This window comes from Citrus clementina, unplaced genomic scaffold (assembly GCF_000493195.1).
Source record: "Citrus clementina cultivar Clemenules unplaced genomic scaffold, Citrus_clementina_v1.0 scaffold_5, whole genome shotgun sequence".
Lineage (NCBI taxonomy): Eukaryota > Viridiplantae > Streptophyta > Magnoliopsida > Sapindales > Rutaceae > Citrus > Citrus x clementina.
Genome location: NW_006262201.1, coordinates 41,139,335 through 41,160,651, shown reverse-complemented (window position 1 = coordinate 41,160,651; position 21,317 = coordinate 41,139,335). Strand labels below are relative to the sequence as shown.

The 21,317-nt window shown below is 33.8% G+C and overlaps 3 protein-coding genes across 4 annotated transcripts; 1 reads left to right on the top strand and 2 right to left on the bottom strand.

Annotated features, from left to right (window-relative positions):
• Positions 1–1,465: 1,465 nt before the first annotated feature.
• Positions 1,466–3,703, bottom strand: LOC18041854 (isoflavone reductase homolog TP7). The gene is made up of 5 exons (XM_006434954.2): positions 3,446–3,703; positions 3,210–3,344; positions 2,183–2,420; positions 1,883–2,086; positions 1,466–1,710 (listed from the first exon to the last, which is right to left on the bottom strand). The coding sequence occupies exons 1-5, from the start codon at positions 3,626–3,628 to the stop codon at positions 1,544–1,546; spliced, it is 927 nt and encodes a 308-aa protein (XP_006435017.1). The 5' UTR covers positions 3,629–3,703; the 3' UTR covers positions 1,466–1,543.
• A 2,381-nt stretch (positions 3,704–6,084) lies between these two features.
• LOC18041853 lies at positions 6,085–7,277 on the bottom strand. Its single transcript, XM_006434953.2, has 4 exons — positions 7,151–7,277; positions 6,921–7,045; positions 6,630–6,763; positions 6,085–6,534 (listed from the first exon to the last, which is right to left on the bottom strand). Exons 1-4 carry the CDS (start codon positions 7,200–7,202, stop codon positions 6,390–6,392), a joined length of 456 nt encoding a protein of 151 aa, XP_006435016.1. The 5' UTR covers positions 7,203–7,277; the 3' UTR covers positions 6,085–6,389.
• A 10,672-nt stretch (positions 7,278–17,949) lies between these two features.
• On the top strand, positions 17,950–21,191 carry LOC18041107 (tubby-like F-box protein 5). 2 transcript variants are annotated; one of them, XM_006434952.2, is made up of 5 exons: positions 17,950–18,267; positions 18,906–19,297; positions 19,385–19,472; positions 20,130–20,253; positions 20,337–21,191. In XM_006434952.2, the coding sequence occupies exons 2-5, from the start codon at positions 18,929–18,931 to the stop codon at positions 21,013–21,015; spliced, it is 1,260 nt and encodes a 419-aa protein (XP_006435015.1). In that variant the 5' UTR covers positions 17,950–18,267; positions 18,906–18,928; the 3' UTR covers positions 21,016–21,191. The 2 variants fall into 2 exon arrangements, with proteins under 2 accessions (XP_006435015.1, XP_006435014.1); XM_006434951.2 differs by having other exon boundaries at positions 20,121–20,253.
• Positions 21,192–21,317: the final 126 nt, after the last annotated feature.

Below are 21,317 nucleotides of genomic sequence, written 5' to 3'. Positions count from 1 at the left end.
ATTTGTTATTTATCGACTGGAAATGGTTGGTGCACTTGCCAACTGACCAAAACCATTTTCCAATTTCATATCATGTAAACTGGGACAACCAGAGTCCAGAGGGCAGGGCACAGTGTTGCAAGCTTGAATATGGGAATGCTGAATCAATTTTGCAGCCTAAATAAGTACCAATAATTAGGACAGGGAATTATTAAGTCAATTGTATTAAACTAGTGCTCCTCTTTGGGCATGACATGAGCACCATGCCATGTCGTCGATTATTGACACGTGTTCCTGTAATCATCAGTAATCTCAAAGATTGAAGTTGAACTTCATGATGTTTGTGGCCCTCTCTCAATTAATCATAAGAATGTTAATGGATCCAATATGGGTTTGACAATTGGACACCACAAAGAATGCAATGCCCACCCACTTACTTTGCTTATGGTGGCCGCAACATTATAAGTTTCCCGTAATTCAATTATACACTTTGCCAACGGCTAACAAAAGCGTAATTGAAGTAGTTGAAGTTATTGTACGAGTAACCGGGTCAGAAAAAAATGCCATCCGCCTGTCTGTATTCGAACCAGCAGTATCCCAGTGAGAAAATAACATCCTTCCCCCCTCTCCTCGTGTAATTTCAACCTTCAATTGGAATTCTAAAAAATCAGTAACCAATCCCTTGCGCAATATCCAACAGACAAACAAGAAGTTTGATCAAGTTAGTGGGTGGGTCTAATTGTATAAATTGAAGAAGAATTAAGCATCATTGCTGAATTTGGATCGACAAAGAGCATGCAGCAGAAAGTGGTAAAACTAAAACCGTTAACGCTGGCTTGAATCTTTCAACCGACATTTCATAAAACTTTTAAATATTTAAATGACAAATCATACTCTTTTTTTTTTTTCTTTTTTTTTTTTTTTAACTCGCGATAAACAGATATTTCGCGTAAATACAGAAAACTTAGATGATGCCATGGCTTATTATGATTTATGATATTGCTGTTCGCATCGTCATAAATCTAAGACCACTGTCGACCACCTGAGATTCACTGACGTTATCAAAGAATTCATTTTCAGTTACTTCAAATACAAATTTGGGTGTTCTAATTTCAGCTACCGAAATCAAGTTAAAATACGGTATGATGAATGATGATGTTGAAACAATGGTCATATCCAAAATTCAGAGAGAGTGTGTGTGTGTATATATATGCCATTAATTTATCCAGTCTTTGCCTAGCTAGATGGTTATTAAACTAATGAAGGGGAGAAAGGTACGTCTGGGATTATAATACGTGAAAAGATGATGAGTTGCCTTAGAAGTTGTTGATCTTGATGTCCATGTACATGTTAAACTACATATATAAAGACGCACGGGAGAGAATGAATGAAATGGTAAGAACAACAATACTGTTCTCAATATGCTTAACATATATAGATAGAAAAGAAGAAATCTCATTATATGAGAGCACATAAAACACTTCCCTCTGAAATCGCACGCGACAAATCCCTTATTATAATTAAAGTTGATTACAGATATGGATGATTTAATTAATTATATTGCTCAAACAAATTGGTGGAGGTATTCTTCCACAGTGGTGTACTTAACATCAGGGTATAGCTCCGAAGCCTCCACTCCAAAAGACGGCTCGATGGCAAAGTTGGTCTGGTCACCATTCACAAAGACTGAGTGATTGATTGCTAGCGCAATGTTCAGCGGAAGTGGAGCCTCTGCAATACATATTTATAACACATATGCACATTAATGACTATTGAGGACGTTGCATTGTAATAATATTATATATAGAACGCAATATCGAATTATTGATAGAACTTTAATTAGAGAGGGTATGATGACAAGCAAATGATCATTAAGCGAAGTTAGGGGGTAGCTTATAGGTACCTTGGATGTTCTTGAGAAGTTGGTCCTCTGGAACATAGACTTTGTCAAGAGTTTTGCCAATCAACTTCTCCCAAAGGGCGACGAGCTCGTTGAATGAGTAAGTGTTTTTAGGAGGTCTGATGTAGAGGACCTTGTTCAATGTTCTTGGATCGTCCACGGCTTTGATGGTAAAGGTTGCAATGTCAGTTTCCTTGTTGAAAACGGCTGCAAATTCATAGACAATAAAATATATATTAGCCCTAGGGAGAGACTAGTTAATAATTAATTATGAAATGGTAAGAAATTAATATATTTACGTACCCTTAGCATTTCCATCGCCGAGGATAGTGAGTTTGTCTCTGGGAGGAACACTCACTCCAGGCTGGCAAAGTGTGGGAAGAAAATAGCCGGCAAAGCAGTTGGAGGCCACGAAAGTGTGGGGGATGCCTTCAGCCTCCACAGCACGGCGGATTTGAGCCTTGATTGAGAATGAACTTTTTGCCGGCTCCACGGCATTCACACGATCCACATCGTTTCCAAATTCCGATGGAAAAAACCTCTTTTTGAAATTGAACCATGTATTATACCAAGATCAATTAGTTTAGCTAGTTTCATCTATTAATAAAGCTACCAACATTTGTTTTAATCTTGTCTTATATATTAATCATATGCACTTAATTAATTAGCATTTTTATCAAGCAATATAGATCAATTAATGAAGCTTTGTTACTAGGCCTATGTATGTATGTATGTATGTATGTATGTATGATTCAGCAAAATTAAGTGGTGGTCCGTTTTTAATTATGATATTCGATCGATTTCAGGGTATATACCAAAGGATATGAGTGCGTGCCATAATATTGCCATTATCTCAATTTCTCATAATTTGCTGCAGACAGTACAAGATTGATCTAAAGTTGACGGTGGTCGTCCGCCAAAAGCATGCTCGATTGATTCGAGAATTGATGGTAACAGGCTAACAGCCAACTGCCTTTCACGCACGCCTAGATCACTTTTTGTTGCAACAATTCATTATTAGTTAGGACCTACATATATATATATATAACGAAATATTTTGGAAACTATATGAAAAACTTCTTTCGCATTAATGTAATGCTACCTAGAACCACAAACATCTTATATAAATAAGTGTATATAAATTAATGTGGTATGAATAGATTAATTGTATAAAACTATAATAGGCTTATATAAACAAAAGTTAAATCCTGATTCAATTTTATTACCAAAATAAGAGTATATATGTGTGTGTATGGAATTAGTTTAAGTGCACACATATACAGGCAAACATGGACAAATTAAGAAATCAAATTAACATGGCCGCACCAACCTTAACATTGCCAGCTTCCTTAATGGCAGTGATGAGCTTGGTCTGATCTGCTAGCTGCATGTTGCCAACCGTTGATATCACCACATCCACTTGCTTTATGGCTTTCACCAAGCTCTCGTGGTCGTGCAGATCACCCTGCACACCCCACCCAAGGTTTCACAATTAATTAATTAACTAATTCTTCATGGACTGGGCATTGGCAAATAAATTAACGAAGAAGCAATGAATATACTTACATGGAGCAAAGTGACGCCTAAATTCTTGAAATCCTCAACAAGTTTTCCCTTGACAGGATCAGATACAGTGTTCTCTCTTACCAAAGCAAAAGTAGGATGGCCGGCCTTTACACTAGCTTCTACGATGAACTTTCCTATATACCCAGTGCCTCCAACGACCAATATCTTGCTTTTTTCAGCCATTAGTTACTTCAAATTTTCAGCGAAGACAATTTTTCTGTGTGAGAGTGATTAATGGTGGACGTCCGAAAAGCTGATACAAGTTTGTTAAGGAGTTTGTGCCCAAGCTACGGCACTATATATGGATCAAATGTAGGCATGTGAAGTCGCTAAAATACCCTCTTTCGGTTGGTGGGTTTTGTTAAAACTTAGATGTCAGGAGCTTCATTATTACACATGTAAGCAGGTTTAACGATTTTAAAGAATTACTCTCCACCTCTAATTTAAGTATTATCTCAAATATTTTCATCCATTAGATTATTAATTTCATAATTTATAAAAAAAAAATTTTACCCTATTTTGCCATCAAATGGATTAAATATTCATTGTGGTTGGCAAGTAGAAAAATGATTACTAAATTCTACAATATGATCAACAACTTTTATTTTTAAAACTTGATACATTTTTTAGAGTATGCCTTTGAATTTTGGCAAGTGGTTTTTTTTCTTTAGCAATCCCATCCTTAATCCTTTTTTTCTTTGATATATATATATATATATATATATATATATATATATATATATATATATATATATATATATATATATATATAATGGCAATTCCTAATTCTTATATTTTGGCGAAATTTCCGATTAAGAAGCTTGTCCTTAATTTTCGGTAGGTGCATTTACTCCAAACCTCAAAAGTATAATGATTCGTAATCACAAGCCAAACTGTAACATTAATATATGATTGTTTTGTTTGGAATAAAGGTGGTTAGATAAATATTTTATATAAAAACATGATATTATTGAATTAATTAAAGTTACAAAAATAATAAATTTCTTTTTTACTCATTTATTCCCCCAAAAAATTACATAAGAAAATTTGGCACGGCATTGTAATTCAAAAATATATTTTTTTAAAAAAAATTATGATATGTTATAACCAACTTGGATTAAATTATATCATTGTCCAAAATTTTCTTCTAATATCGAGATAGATCACTTTACCTCACAGTTATAGAAGAGATGGGTAGTGTTAGTCTACCCCCTACTCAGTTCCCACAATGTGTTTCCCTCAATCCTCATTCATGGTTGGAAGGAGAGTTCTAGAGCTTTTGATGGACATCCCCGTTAATGGCGGGTAGGTTCATCTATTGGTTTAGCTGTCTATATTTTCAATAGAACAGACGTTCAAGTTATAAATTAGGTGTTGATGTTCCCCACACAACCACCCGTCACCACTTCTAACAATATGTCAATATTATTAACCTAATCAATAATCCTCTACGATTTTTGATCTCGTAGCGACAAAATTTTAAAAAAAAAATGCTGAAGATTAATTATTCCTCGTCTGTACAATCAGTGTATGAATTTGATTGGACTAGTGAACCCATCACATAACTCTGTACAACGTTTTATCAATGGTGAGAGGTGGCGCCAAGTAAATGGTAATTGTGCTTTTCAGATGAGACGAGATGAGATGGCAACCCACTAGAATGATCCACGGTGCGACAATGGCGAAAAGTAGTCTTAAAAGGATGAAAAGCCATGATTTTCATGAATGGCGACAATGGCGCAACCTTTTGTTTGTGGCTGCTGCCATGATTTAAGTAAAGCAGGATTGAATGATTATGTTTTAGTGAAATAAATAAATAGATAAACGATTCTTCTGGAAAGAAAGTAGAAACAAATGGAAAGTCTCGGGCCCTCGCGATGCATTACAGTGAATTCTCGCTTAGTTGAATACACCCTTCAGAATCCCCAAATACACTCACCAAATTCTATCATACATATTTGTACCCGTTAAAGATCGCGGTGTCGTGCCTTTGCTCGCTTGCTGCAAATTTAAGTTTAAAGTGTTTATCCCCTGCTCGCGCGCGTACACACACACACATATATATATATATGGACAAAACTATAATACTATAATTGTATGGTACCACAGCTGAATTTAACTATTGAATTTAATCTACAATTATCACCATAACTAAATTCAATGACTGAATTTAACTGTAGTACCACAATAGTACTAGATGAACCATATATATATATATATACACATATATAAAGCATACCAGTAGGGTCGGTTGTTAAAGCGCGTGGCAGGTAAAGAACACTTTGCTTGGAGGTGACAACATTAACAATGGTTACTTAAGTATCCAACAGTCACTTTCGTATGTTAGATTTAACATAGAAGCATCCAGCAATCCTGCTGAATAAAAGACAAAGACTGCGGCACGGTAGCATAATTACGCCATCCGTAGACCCCACCTTATCCCATACTTTTTAATTTATACTTAGAAGGGAGGGCTACCTTATAGCTGTAAGGTACTTAAGCCCACAAATGACTGTTTATACGAGAGGATTGTACCTTATAGCCGCAGCTGTAAGGTAACAACCTCCTGCTTCCCATGTAAATAGAGATTTTATTGATTGGAAGACTCGTAAATGAAGTTTTGCAGGAGGAGGAAAACATAGTACGAACTTCGTCAAAATTACCGAGGTTTTAATACATGCATGTAGAAAATTACAAGCCACGAGATTTACAATCACTCTGAATCTTATCTATATCTATATCTATATCTCTATACACACGCGCCCACACCCCCCACCGACTTAAAGCAAAAAACGCAGTCGTACGGTAATTAACAACCACCACATCCACAGGAGCTGCAGCTTAGAGCAATGTCCTGTCTAGAATATGTAACACACAGCTCAAGTTTAGAAAGCAAGTTAAAAGATAAAATTAACAACAACATTACAAGCCACTCCATAAGGAGCTAACAGGTACGAATTCCAGTATCCGCGTCGGATTTCGAGGACGCTGCTGCAAGATTGGCAACATGGAACTGAGCTGCATAACTCTTTGAACCGCCCTCTAGCACGGGAGGTTCATTCAGAAATGCCGACGTGCTCCTCGTCCACCTGAAACCACACCACCACCAGTCAGATACATTTTAAATCACATTCGATCGGTTCGTTTTAAGCAGCTTGTAATTAAATTAGCTAATTTTATTTACCAGCCTTGTTTCTTTATGAATTTCTCCAAGCTTGTTTCCTCATCCACCTCCATCAAACCCGTCTTGGTACTGGCCATAGGCAGTGAGTTTGATCTCTGATACTTGATTTCAGACTCGTTGTTTGTGCTAATTTCCTGTCATATTTTGTCACAAATTATGGTCTAATTAAAATTATTCTCTGTTAGTTTTCTCGTCATCACATAGTATCACTGACGAAAGTGGGAGCACAGAATACACGGAAAACACACCCACCATAAAATAAATAAATAGACTTCGTGTTTGAAACTAAACCTGTTTCTGTACGCTGTCCGACGGACTAGAAACGGCCTTGAGATGCTCCTCTTCAGTTTTCTTCTTTGCTCTCCAATAAGCTTCTATTTCGTCCTTGGTAAGTGACTGATTCCTCTTTATTTTCTCTGAAAAATAAAAAAAAAAATTAGAAATACATATACAAAATTAGCCTCTGAGATTAAATTGTGACTTGAGATGATCGAATAAGAAAAGGTTATGAAAATTATTACGTAATTTCGGATCTGATGTAGGAGAATCCCATCCTGCCATTAGAGAACCCATTTTTAATTTACTTCAACCTTCAAGTACTGCAAGATCAATCAAGACAATATGTTTAACATTTTAATCTCTTTGATAAATTTATTTATAGCAGTGCTTTTTGTCACCTGTTGGCACCGGTAGTGTGACACACCCTATCCTTTACTTTGTTCTTATCCCCAAATGATAGATTTTAATTTGAGATAGGACGAGACAAAGCAAGTTAATTTCTATGACTCGATGTGATGCCAATATTGTTGGTCGTTTGATTGTGATAAGCACTGACTTTAGTGCATAATAAATGCTCTATCAGCCCATAGATTTTTTATTTTATTTTATTAATATATTGTTCGGATTTTTTGCCCTTTTTTCTCTGATAAAGGTTTGCCGGTTCCAGGTTTCCAGCACCACAGTCAGCCCACAGATTATAAAATGTAAATGGTTAAAGAATAGTTAGTCAGGTAACCACTGATTTATCGGGATGTGACACGTCTAATGTTTATCCTCTGTTTTTAATACGAAATATGACAAATATTGGCACCCTTTATAAATTTAATAAAATCTACCCTTTTTTCCCCCTTGTTCCTACCATATATTATATATATTTCTTATAACAAAATAAAAAGATTTAATTTTAATTAAAATCATTTCTCACGAAACCTCAATATTTTTCAGTTTTCATTTTTTTTTTCTATTCTCACTCATGTCCAATAAATTTTTATCTTCTTAAAATAAACATTTTAAAAAAAGTTTCTCTACAAAAATAATCACCGACTTTGAGTGCTCGGACCCAACCTTATGATGAGATTCTTTTCCTTCCCAATTATGTAATAATTGTTGAGGAATAGATATCTCTCCCGCGAATTTCTACCTTCATAATTTTAGGGTTTAAAACATGGGAGAGGGTTTATAACAAGGGTGTTAAAATTTTGTTAAGAATAATGAATATTACCTAAAACATGCTTGTGTAAAGAATTTTTAGTGAAATAATGTATTTAATAGATGAGTTTAATTAGATATATTGTCTTTCAATGCAATTTCAATAAAGACTAAAAGCGTAAAAATATCTAAAAAAGAAAAAATTATGCTGCATTTACTTATCGGATTAGAGAATCAGAATTATTGACAGTGTTTACTTCGCAAGATAGAGTTAGAAATCAGAATCGGAATCGGAATCATGGGGCCCATCACAATTTGGGAATGAGTCTCCCATTCCCTGAATTGACCATTTTACCCTCCCAAAATTAATAATGCTCACTTTGTCCTCGTTTATAATTAATTAATAGATTATTGTAATTAATTAATAGATTATTGTAATTAATTAATTACAACAATTAACAAAGTGTATTTTAATAAATTATTGATGATATTATTTTTAATATTATTATTATTAATCATTTATATAATAATAAAAATCACAAATAATGACGATGACAATAGTTATTATTATAATTAACTAAGGGCTTTTTAGTAATTTTAAACAATTCAGCTTATTTCGATTCCGATTTCAAAATAAAATAAACACATCAATGAGATTCCAACCCATTCTCATTTCGATTCTTGCAGATAAAGTAAATAACTTATTATGATTAGGGATGGCAAAAATCCCCACGGGGACGGGTACCCTCGGGGATTTTCCCCATTCGGGGAGGGTATGGGGATAATTTCATACCCAATTTCTTATTCGGGGAGGGGACGGGGAAATTTTTTTACCCAATTTCTTATTCGGGGAGGGGACGGGGATGAGGTGGAATCCCCATCCCCTACCCATTTCCCCATTTTAATTTTTAATTTAATTTTAATTTTTTAAAATTACTAGTAAATAAATTATAAAATTTAAATTATAAAATTATAAATATTGGTAAAAATAAAAAATATCAAAATATTTATATTATTAAACTTTTAGGCCTAATTAGCTAATTAAAGTTCTAAATTTTTATTTAGGACATTAAAAAGACTGAGTAGATTCTATTAGCCAAATTTTTTTTTAATTTTGATATTCTTTAAATATTTTAAACTTAAATCTATTTTTTATTTAATTTTAGATGTTATAATTGCCCACAGCGAATCACAATTTTAATATCTAATCTAATCTAATCTAATATTTACTTTTGATTTGCTCCGATTTAACTATTGTGTTGTAAAGGGAATAGTCCACATTTATAAAGTGCCCACGCCACCATTGAAAAAGTTAATTTTGAATCTAAATTTGATTTTATTTGTAACAATTTTGTATTAGACTATTAATTTGTTCATGATAGTTTGTAAAATAAGTTTGTATCTCTTGTATGTTGCGTTACTTACTAATTTAATGTATGTGACTTTTGTAATAGATATTAATGTAAGATATATTTCGAACTTTACTTTTATTTGAATTTTTTATTTTAATATGATTAACTCAAAATCGAAAAAAAAATGTATTAGTTAATCGGGGATCGGGGACCCTCGGGGATCCCCTGTTATTATTCGGGGAGGGGATGGGGATTCTCTCAAGTAATTCTGACGGGGACGGGGAGGGGATGGGGACATACGTAAAATATCGGGGATGGGTACGGGGAGATCGGTCCCCTCCCCTCCCCTCCCCATTGCCATCCCTAATTATGATTCTCATTTCTTATTTCTATTTCAGCTCATTTTGATTATAACTTATTCCACAAGTAAACGTAGCATTAAAGGATTTTGGGTAAAAGCTCATTTAGTCCCTGTATTTTAAGATTAGTGTCCATTTAATCCTTATATTTTTAAAAATGCCTCGAAACATCCTTGCTGTTAAAGTATTGATATCCTTACCGTTACTTTTTATTTCTTTTGTCTTACTTTTACAATATTACCCTTTTATAATAATTTTTTTGTTTGGACATTAATAAAAAATAATAATTAAATTATCAATTTAACCCTAGAGAATAAAAAAATTATATTAATTTTTTTGCAAGCACCATTTGCACACTTGGTAGTTTGCATACAATTTTTTACAATTAAAAATTAATATAATTTTTTATAATTTTTTAGGGTTAAATTGGTAAATTAATTATTTTCTTTTTATTAATGTCCAAACAAAAAAATTATTATAAAAGGGTAATATTGTAAAAGTAAGCCAAAAAAATAAAAAATAACAATTTAATTTTTGACAATTAAAAATTAATATAATATTTTTTATTTTTTAGGGTTAAATTGATAATTTAATTATTTTCTTTTTATTAAAGTCCAAACAAAAAAAATTATAAAAGGGTAATATTATAAAAATAAGCCAAAAGAAATAAAAAGTAACGATAAGGGTATCAATACTTTAACGACAGAGATGTTTTGAGATATTTTTAAAAATATAGAGACTAAATAAATACTAATATTCAAATATAATGACTAAATGAGTTTTTACCCAAGGATTTCAGTAGGGCCAATAGTCCAATTTGGCAAGATTGTATCCATCTACATATTGGGCACTGTGTAGGCTAACTTTCACAGATTTGTATTTGGGCTCATGCTACAGAGTCTTAAACCTGTGACGTTGGGTCCACATAATGACCACAAACAATAGCCACCACAAATTTTTGCCCTATTTCTCCACAAAATACCCGTGGGTAGTGCTTTTTACACCCCTCCAAAATCCTTCTTCCCCACATTTGTTGTTATAATAGTATTGTTAGACGAAATTACATAAAAAGACAAATAAAAATTTAGCTAGATCGAGATATTTTTACACTTATAAATCATGAACACTCCCATCTTTAAATGATATAATAAATTATTTTAAAATTAAAATAATTTTGAGGTAATAAAATAATAAATGGTATAATAATGAGATTTCATTATACAAAATTATGTCTAATATTTAATTCAACTTCATTATAACCTTTTGTCATTTTTTTGTAATTTTATCAAAATAAGAGCTATATGTATAATAAGTGGGGTTTCATAAGAGCTTCACTTAATGCCCATAAGCTAGACCAATGACCCCAATTGAGCCTAATTTTGTATCGCTTCGCAATTTTTTATTTTTTTTTTGTAATTACTAATATGTAGTGTACAATCAAATATCTACTTTTACTAATATTTACATTAGATATCTACTTGGATCAATTATATAACTACATCTATTCTATAAGGACCAACTACAGCTAATTTCACCTACAAACTAATGGAAAAAAAATTTATTTACCTTTGTCTAAATTTTATTTTTAAGGAGATACATAGTCCCCTAAAGTCATGTTTGAGAGTTAGAATTAAGTGTATGATTGAACTAATTTGTGGACAAAATTTGTCCAGAACAAGTTACTTTAGTTGTTACTTTACTTGAAATACTTTTAATCAAATATTTAGTTTACTTGAAATACTTTTCCAACAAACAATAATGATCATAGCCAACGAATAGAAACAATTACAAGCAAGTCAATAAAGCAACAAAAGACAAAACAGACTAGGAAACAAAGAAATTCAACTAAACAATCATCAGGTACAAACTGCAATTGCATTTAGCCTCACAATCTCAAATTTGCTAAGTGCTTTGATATTTCCTGTACTATTCTTTTGGCCCATCCCAAAGAAATCGGATAAGACCTATACAATTGCAATTGCAACACTTTCCCCCTTCTCTTGACTGTGCCAAAACATCAACTTGAAATCCAGAATTTGACAAACTTCCCTTTGTTTACTGAAGCATAGTATTTCATAAAGGAGGCATGCATTTTATTATTTAATGTCTTGTAGAACTGGAAACTCAAATCAAAATTACAGAATTTGAGACAAATGAACACAACCCAGAAAATATATATCATAAACACAAACTTTAAGAAGACAACCTATACCACTCATAAGTGCATACTATATATTTCAAATGCCACATGAACTCTGCTCAAAGAAGTTTGAATTGGATTTTTATTAGGGGAATTTCATCAAACAGGGGCTGTGCATGTCTACTAAAAACAACTACAAAAATAAAAACTACAATAAAAACAATGGTTACAAGCAAATAAATCACGCATGACCCATCACCCATCAATTTATTCTAAACAAAAGTCCCAACATTTTATGAATGAAAAGGAAGAAAATGAAAAATTGCATGTAATAGAGTAAAGGAGCACTAAAAAATGAACAAAAAGTAAAGGAAAATGCACCACTGACAGAGGCGTATGAGAGTGGCCGGTGTCGGAATCGTACTGATGAGAATTTCGGTGTTGGAATCGCATCAATTGGAACTCCCACAGTCGGAATCGTGCTGATAAGAATGGGTGTTTAGGGTTTGTTTAAAAAAAATCGATTTGAAATGAAGTTTAAAATTGAGCAGGATAAAATTAAAATGGAATAATATATAAGGCTAATTTAGTAATTTAACTTGCAGTTGGGAAAAAAAAAATGTCAAACTGTCAAAACCCAGCTATAAGTGTTACCAAACACTTTAGTAGCTGAATTTTGACAGTCCAGCCACCTCACCACACTCCCAAACGGCTCCTAATCTAACTAAACCCTTAGGCTTGCATGTTCTTCATTCTCCTCCCTCTGATATTGTTGGTTTACTTGGTAACGATGCTTATGGCATTGCACACTCTTTGCATTAGCTCTTCGGGAGCCCTTCATTAATCAAAAAAAAAAAATTATAATATTTAGTCTAATCCAATCATATGTGCTGACTTAACTTAAAAGAACTTGGACAGCGCGGCAGCCTCTATACCAGATTTAAAATGCAAAAGGCCGGGGTGGACGTGATTTCAAGCAAGTTTTAAAGGTCAAAAAATACTTCTACTTTATTATCATTTTCTCGTTGCAAGAAAAGAAAGCTGATCACTTTCTTCCAACTACAAAGAGCGTGCATGGCTGTTGGCTGTAATTATTAGTAAACATCCCGGGCTCTCAGTGGCACCTAAATTTCAATATCACACAACTCGAGGACTGTCATGCCCTTACCCAAAAAGGAAAACTTTTCTTAATTTGTAGTCAAAGTTACAATCATTTCATCATTGACTGCGCTGCACTCGAGGATTTCACACAATCTCTTCGACTGTAGCCACCACAATTTTCACACGTAAAATCTGATTTCTCCCCAATCAAAATTCGAAAAAATCAGAACGCGAGGTGGAAGTGGGGGCAACGACACGCGCGCGCGCGCGCGCTGTTGATGATGGTAAGTACCTATGGCCTAGATCGAAGTTGGCAGGAACAGCAACACAAACATAGCTGGCTGCATTGCCACCAAAATTATGAAAGAGGTACAGTACGTATAATCTAACTAGTGCTGCTTTGTGGCGGCATGAGCCAACCTTATCCACGTCGAAGATGCTGATCAATTCTGGTTCCGTCTGGCCTTGTTGGCATTTTACTCAGTCCGGCAAAACAGCCAACTAAAATTGCGCAAGCCAGAAATGTGACTTGGGCTCCACATTTCACTTCACTCTATATTATATCTATCTATATATGGATGTATCATGATGATCTGTTTGAACTTGTTTTCAAGTTAATTGGAAGGAACCATCCCTTTGTTTTATTATTCTAATAATTAACTATGCAGATGTACAAGTACAACTGCCTTTCTTTACCTAACTCCGCACTTTGCTTTGCTTAAACTTTTTTCAGTTTTGTTCTCTATCGCTTAATTCTAGTTTCTAACAAAGGCTTAAAGCATGTTGTGTAGCTCCCCATACTACATTTCTTAATTTCTTTAGATATACAAATACAGTATTGATGCAATCTCAGAGGAGTGTGCCTATATTACAGTCAACCCCATTTTCATATGATATCGGTAATATATATATATATATATATATATATATATATATATATATATATATATATATATATATATATATATATATATAAGAAATTAATTGAAACCCCTTATTATTCAAATGTATGATAATAATATCAATGGACTCCTAGTCCATTGATAACGAATGTCCTTAAAAATTTTGAGGGCATGGTTCAAGCCCTAATTATATATAGTATCTCTCTTTAAAATTTAAAATTGGATAGAAGTGTTATCTACTTTCTTATATTAGTATGGATGAGGTAGATTTCATCTGACATTTGTGAAAGTAAAAACCATGAATTCTATTGTGATTGATTATGAATATCAATAAAATTCTAAAATTCTGATTATGAGTGTTAGAAAAAAAAAACGTATGGCAAAAATTATTAAAAGAAAAGAAAATTAAAAGATATATAAACCCTAATAACCTATAATCATTATGTACCCTAACGCCTATAATCTTCTTTTAGGATTTATTAAGTAGTGTGTGTACATATATATATATATACGTATACATGCACATGGATACTCATCCGATGCAGTGATAAAGAGAATCTATAAAAGAAACAGTCATGATAACTTGAGGTCTAGGCGTATATATTAACACGTAATGAATGAATTAATTAATACACAGCATTCGAAATGAAATAATTGAAAAAAGAGAAATGTTTTTGAAACCAACCACGGGGTTCCGCTAACAAAAACAAAGGGCCAGATTCTATTTTGCAAGCATCCTACTTGGAATATAGCCTCATTGTGTTACTCAATGAAGAAAACGAAAAAGGCTCTCACACAGTCGCAAGTCGCAGCTAAATAGATGGCCCATGTGGCATCTTCCCACATGCATGCCTTCACAGTGAAGTTTTGTTGAGAGTTGAGACCCTATTTCTTTTACAAGACAAAATAATTAGATATTTGTAGTAATTAATTAAATTTTAAAAAAATCTTGAACACGTGCGAGTGTGACTGTTGCTGGCCACAAATCTGACACCGATTCGGCGGTCAAGAATTGGTTTTTTTTTTTTTTTTTTTCCCAAAATGACCAAGAACACGAATACACACGGAACGCACACTGTTCAGTTCCGCTTCTCGTACGCAACGACAATGTTCCGTTAGCATAACATTCACACACGTACCCCCAATTTTATTGCTAATTAATTCCTGGCATGGAGGAAAGAGCAACCACCATTGTATAATAATGTATGCAACATACAATCCCTTGCCTGATATTATATATGCATGAAAACAGTGTTCTAACTCACAGTGAGCACTTGGAATTATAGTTCAGTGGTGAATTATTACCCTTAAAGTTAAGTATGACTATGAGGGTAATGGTTCGAGTTCCCACATACTCAATCTCCTTTAATTAAACATAATTGTGTGGAGACTACTTATAACGTTTTTCTTCCTTGCGAAATATGAGTGGAGTAAAGACATCCCTCCTCCATGAGGAGTATTTGACTAGACATGTATTTTATAAAATAAAAATGTAATAATATAAGTCTCATGTATATATCTAATTGTAAATATCAGCAGGGGCGGACCTCAGGAGGAAATTTAAGGGGGGCCAAATTTAAACTTATAAATTTAAGGGGGGGCCAAACTTAATTGTATAGGGGTCAGTGTGTAAATTATTCATATTTTATTTAAAAATCTCAAAATATTTTAAAATTCAGGGGGGGCCATGGCACCCTTTGGTCATACATGGCGTCCGCCCCTGAATATCAGTGTAATAATCTTTACAATCAATGTAATGACTTGTTGTCATAACAGTTGTATATATCTCTAGTAATCTAATGTTTAATCAACACAAAAAAACTTATAGTGAGACCCTCACACTTGACCGTACACGTGTGAGTGGCCCGCACATTACCACGTATGTCAGCTCCAAGCATCTATGCGTGTTAAAAGAGTACGAACTATATAACCAACAAAGTGTTGGCTCTACAGGCAATAGAATCTCCTCAAGTGACTTGACTGAGTTTGTTCTCCAGTTCGAATCGCAGAAAAGTCGTTTTTTATTGGGAGAACATGTGCCTCTCGATTCGAGCGAGAACTTCTAATCTAAATTGTGGTATGGACTTAAAAGTACCTCCCACAGTTGGGATTCTCCCCAAAATACCTCATGGTCAAAAAAAAAAAAAGTACGAACTATAGAATTAAGAACCCTTCACATTTTCCGAAGTCATTAATGAAAATAGCAATTTTGAGAGGGCCCTAACGTAAAAACAGTATATGCGTGGGGCCCTCTTGGCTCTTCCATTGTCTTTTAGCTCTTTCCTTTCTATATCGGATCCCTAGATTTCCAGATCTAGTTAACAGACACCTCTGATCCGTTGCGGTTTCTACAGGAATTTGACTACTACTTGAGGCTTGAGCAGCTCTTCTGCTCTCTAACTCTGTCATGTCAGCCTTGAAAATGCCCTTGGATCCACCCATTTTCATGTTTCGAATTGCTTCATCGTTTGAGATTTTTTTTTTTTTATACACACGTTGCCCGATTCTTTATTCATTATGTAAACGTCTTTCTATTTCTCTTTTGGTTCCTGACCTTTTTGATGTGACACAAAACCTTGGCTTAACGGGTCGTTGTTTTTTCATTCGAGTAAACATCCATGCGCAGCGATGACTTTTTGTACTGTTGGACTTGTGAATGTGCGATATGTGCCGTGTGCGCAAAGCGCAATCAAAATTAGAGGGGTAGGAAAAATTGAAAAATTAAAAAAGAAAAAAAGAAAACAGAAAAAGAAAAGAAAGATTGAGCTCGTGCAATGATGTATCCTCTTTTCACGCTAAAAAAGCAAGATCAATTAATACAATCTCTGAGTAGCTTCGGTAAACGATTTTACCACGAGATAATTTATTATTTATTTATTTTTAAATTGGAGTATCATCATAAAAGCAAAGAATAATAACATCTAGGTCCCTGAATTTTAATAATTTTTTAATTAAGGGCATCCTCTTACATTAATTTAGGCACTTGGATCACTTTATTTACTTCAGAAGAATTAATGTTGTACTTTCCATTGGATAGTTAATTTCTTAACGCACAAGAGTATTTATTTGTTTATCTCATTATCTAATAGATGAATGATATCATGTTTCTAATAACAGTTAATAAGTAAATAATTTTTTTTTAATTTAAATGGACAAACAAATAGTTTGAGAAAATATAAAACTAAAGGAGCTAGATGTTATTATTCTATTTATAGTATTAATATTAGCTCCTATAATGGTTTGTAAAGTAAATTGTGAATTAGTGCATTGATTGTGTAATCTCCGTTTAGTTCAATACATAGCCAATATAATTTGGGGGGGGGGGGGGGGGGTGGAATAAGAAAGCCAATCACTTTTAAGCTACATTTGGTACAATTTTTCAAGTAGATTTTATTTAAGTAGAGTTCTTATTTATAGAACTTTTATAAATTGAGTTTTTACCTAAAAAAATTTAATTGTTTAATTATCAATAATAGCTCTTATTAAAAATTATAAAATTACTTTAATAGATAAGTTTTTTAAAGTTATATTATAAAAAAATAAAATAAGATTATCAAATAAATAGAGGATATTTTAGGTATTTTAATATTTAAAAGAAATTATTCAATCTCTATTATCAAAAATCTAAAATTTGAGTTTTTATAAATAGAGGTAAAATAATTTATTTAACTTTTAAAAGTTCTACTAGAAAATCAACCAAACAATTACAAAAATTTTGATAAAAACTTATACGATTAAATAAATACTTATAATAATTAAATAAATTATACTAAACAGACACTTAGTTAGCAGTGGAGTGTAAGATCAACCCACTAAACAATACTACGAATAATAGGAAAAAGAATTAAAAAAAGAAAAAAAAAAAAGTAACAGCGAAAGTTAAAGACGTGGAGTGCTTGTAAAGGCACTACTGCCAAGTGCCAACCATGATTAACAGCGGACAGTGCTTAGTTAATCAAAAAGGCGTGAATTAGCATTGTTTTTTGTTTCCGCACTTTTTAGTTTTCAGTTTTTCACACTTAAAAAAAAAAAAGGGACTGAAATGAAACTTTATTATTATATTAAAATCGCACAAATCGAAGTAGACGGTTCTGTATAATACAGCCAATTAATTTTAACGGACGAAACGAGACGAAAAAGAGAGGTCAAAATTTTAAAAAAGGAAAATTCGTTTAAATAAGATGAGAAATCAGGATCCGAGAAAAGCTTTTTGAGTGGCTCGTGGCAGTTTGCTGGGCAGAGCAGCCTCTCAGGTCAGGTCAGGGCAGGGTAGGTGGTGGTGACTGCGGTGACGGGGAGAGAGAGAGAGAGAGAGAGAGGTATGCGAAGGAGACGACGACCTGAAACGGCTTTTTGGTGAGGACTCGCTCGGCATTTTTCTATTTTCTCTTATAGCGATTTGTTAAGAGTTAAAAAAGTTTTGTTTCGTTCAAGTTATCGAGAAATTTGTCCAAATTGTCTCTCGTCTCTCTTCCCGATTCGCTATTTATTTAGAGAATTCGAGATCTTACATGAATTTGTCTCTCATTTGGTTCATGAATCTGTCATCTCTATCGTTTACGTGTTAGATCTGGAGTTTATAAATTTATTTCCTTTTTTTTTTCAATTCTTAATTTTTTTATCTAATTAATTGTCTATTTATTTGTTTATACGCTTCAAATTTTCATTTTTGCGATGACGCTGGTTTTGTTATAGTTATATACATATAACGGAGATATCGTTAAAATCATCTTGTAGGCCAAAACGTTTCGGAACTTATAGAAATTTGTGCTTTACAAGTGAAACTTTGAGCTATATATATGATCGAGCCTTCATTTTTAGTCATGAATCTCAATCAAATTATAATCTTTACAAGGCAGCAAGCCATGATCTGTGACATAAACTGAAGAATAGAAACATAGAAGCTTATACGTCATGTAAACTTAAGCAATTAGATGTAAAAAGATAGTAAATCTGTATGAAATTGTAATTATTATTTGCAATTGTTTCTGTAGTGAAAATTGCTAGTTGATTGAAGATGGCGTTGAAGAACATTGTTAAGGAAATGCGAGATGGTATTGGTAACATATCAAGAAGAGGTTCAGAAAGAAGATGTTCGGAGAATGGGAAGCATAATATGCGACGCAGAGGGCGTTCTTATATTGCTCCTGAAGGTTCTTCATCGTCATCCAAAATAATAGTTGAGCAGAGTCAGTGGGCAAACATGCCCCCTGAATTGCTGCTTGATATTATTCAGCGCATAGAAGCTAGCCAGACCTCTTGGCCTGCCAGGAGGGATGTTGTTGCTTGTGCTTCTGTTTGCAAGTCTTGGAGGGCTGTTACAAAGGAGATAATTAGGACTCCTGAGCAATGCGGGTTGCTTTCTTTTCCCGTTTCATTGAAGCAGGTATCTTTTTGGTTATAAAGTTTTTTCTCTTTTTATAATGTTTGTTTCTGCATGCATCTGAATTTTGAGTTTTTGGATTCTGAGTAGCCGGGTCCAAGAGATGCTCCAATTCAATGCTATATTAGAAGGGAAAGGCCGACTGGCGCATACAGACTTTATCTTGGTCTCAGCCCAGGTAAAATATTGATATGTTTTTATTTTTTTATCTCTTTTTCCTTTTCTTCTCTGGGTTTTACTAATGGATTTGAAACAAATTGGTCTCAGACCCAGGTACTTGTTGCTTTTTTTTTTAATTAAATTTTTTCCCTTTTCTTTGTTGGAATCAACTTGTATATTTTAAAACTAACAATTTGGTTAGATAAACCGCTAAATGTACTTTTCTTTTTCTAATTTTGAGGATCAGTTTATTTAGAGTCCACTGAGGAGAATGCTTCATCCAGTCATACAATTAGTTTTTATCTTCAAATTGCTTATCAAATCTGTGGCGTGATTTGTGGTTGATACTCTGAATATTATTGAAACATTAGTTGATCAATGTAGCAGTACGTTTGATATAACATGTTTGAAACTCATATAAGAACTTAGCTGTGGTCTGTGGGGTTATCATCTTATTTGCAACTCTCCAGGGATCCAATTGTTGAAATCTCACATTTTTATTTCATTCTATATAATTTTCTCTGTTGTTGATATTACACTTGATTATTATTATTATTTTTTATGTTCCACTCCTGATGATTTCTTTAATATCAGATGATCAAGAGGGATAACAATCATTTGTTTCAGTTGCTGATATACTCTGCTGATAATTTTAATTAAACAACAGCTCTTTCAGGTGATATGAGTAAGTTACTGTTGGCTGCAAGGAAGATCAGGAAGGCAACAAGCACTGATTTCTTGATATCCTTAGTTGGAGATGATTTCTCTCGAACAAGCAATACTTACGTTGGAAAACTAAGGTGAGCTCTAGCACTGCTGGATTCTCGTCCTTGTAGAAAATGCATTATTGTTTCATGCAATTAATTAGCAAAACTCTATACAGGTCTAATTTCCTTGGAACCAAGTTCACAATTTATGACAGTCAGCCTCCATGCGACACTGCCATCCACTCCAATTCTAGGTCACAAAGAAAAATCTTTCCAAAGCAGGTATCTCTAAAAGGATCTAGTAGTAACTACAGTGTGGCCACCATATCTTATGAACTAAATGTCCTCCGCACCCGCGGCCCAAGGAGAATGCAATGTACCATGCATTCAATTCCAATATCTGCAATTCAAGAAGGGGGCACTGCACCTACTCCGATAGAGTTCACAAATTGCTGTGAGGAGCAAATTCCTTCTTCACCTTCACCTGTATCTAAAGGAAAGAAGCCACTTGTTGAATTCAGCTCCACTAGCCTTTCTGGGCCACTGGAATCATTCGGAAGCGCTGGGGATCCACTGATTTTGAAAAATAAAGCCCCTAGATGGCATGAGCAGTTACAGTGTTGGTGTCTAAATTTCAAAGGACGAGTTACAGTGGCATCTGTGAAGAATTTCCAGCTGGTGGCAGCTGCAGAGCCAAACCAAAATGTTTCAGTGGCAGAACAAGAGAGAGTGATTTTGCAGTTTGGAAAGATTGGGAAAGATATTTTTACTATGGATTATCGATATCCCCTCTCTGCCTTGCAAGCCTTTGCAATCTGCTTGAGCAGCTTTGATACCAAGCCGGCTTGTGAATGACCTTTCTGTTTTACCATAAGGAACATGATCTTGCTAGTCTTCCTCCAATTTAGTTGTACATATTTGTTTTGATGGAAGCGCCTTATCTTTCCTTTCGACTCGAATGTTTGTATACTGCAGGTATCTCTTTTGTGTAATGACAGAAATGCAGAGTGTAATTTATATTGCCAAACCAACTTATCTGCAGAAAAGGCCATTCCATGACACATTTCTCTTTTGAGTATGTAGCTTCACTTTTGAAAATTTTATCTATAATTTTGCGGGGACTGGAGATTGCTTCTCTTAATTGTATATTAGAAACG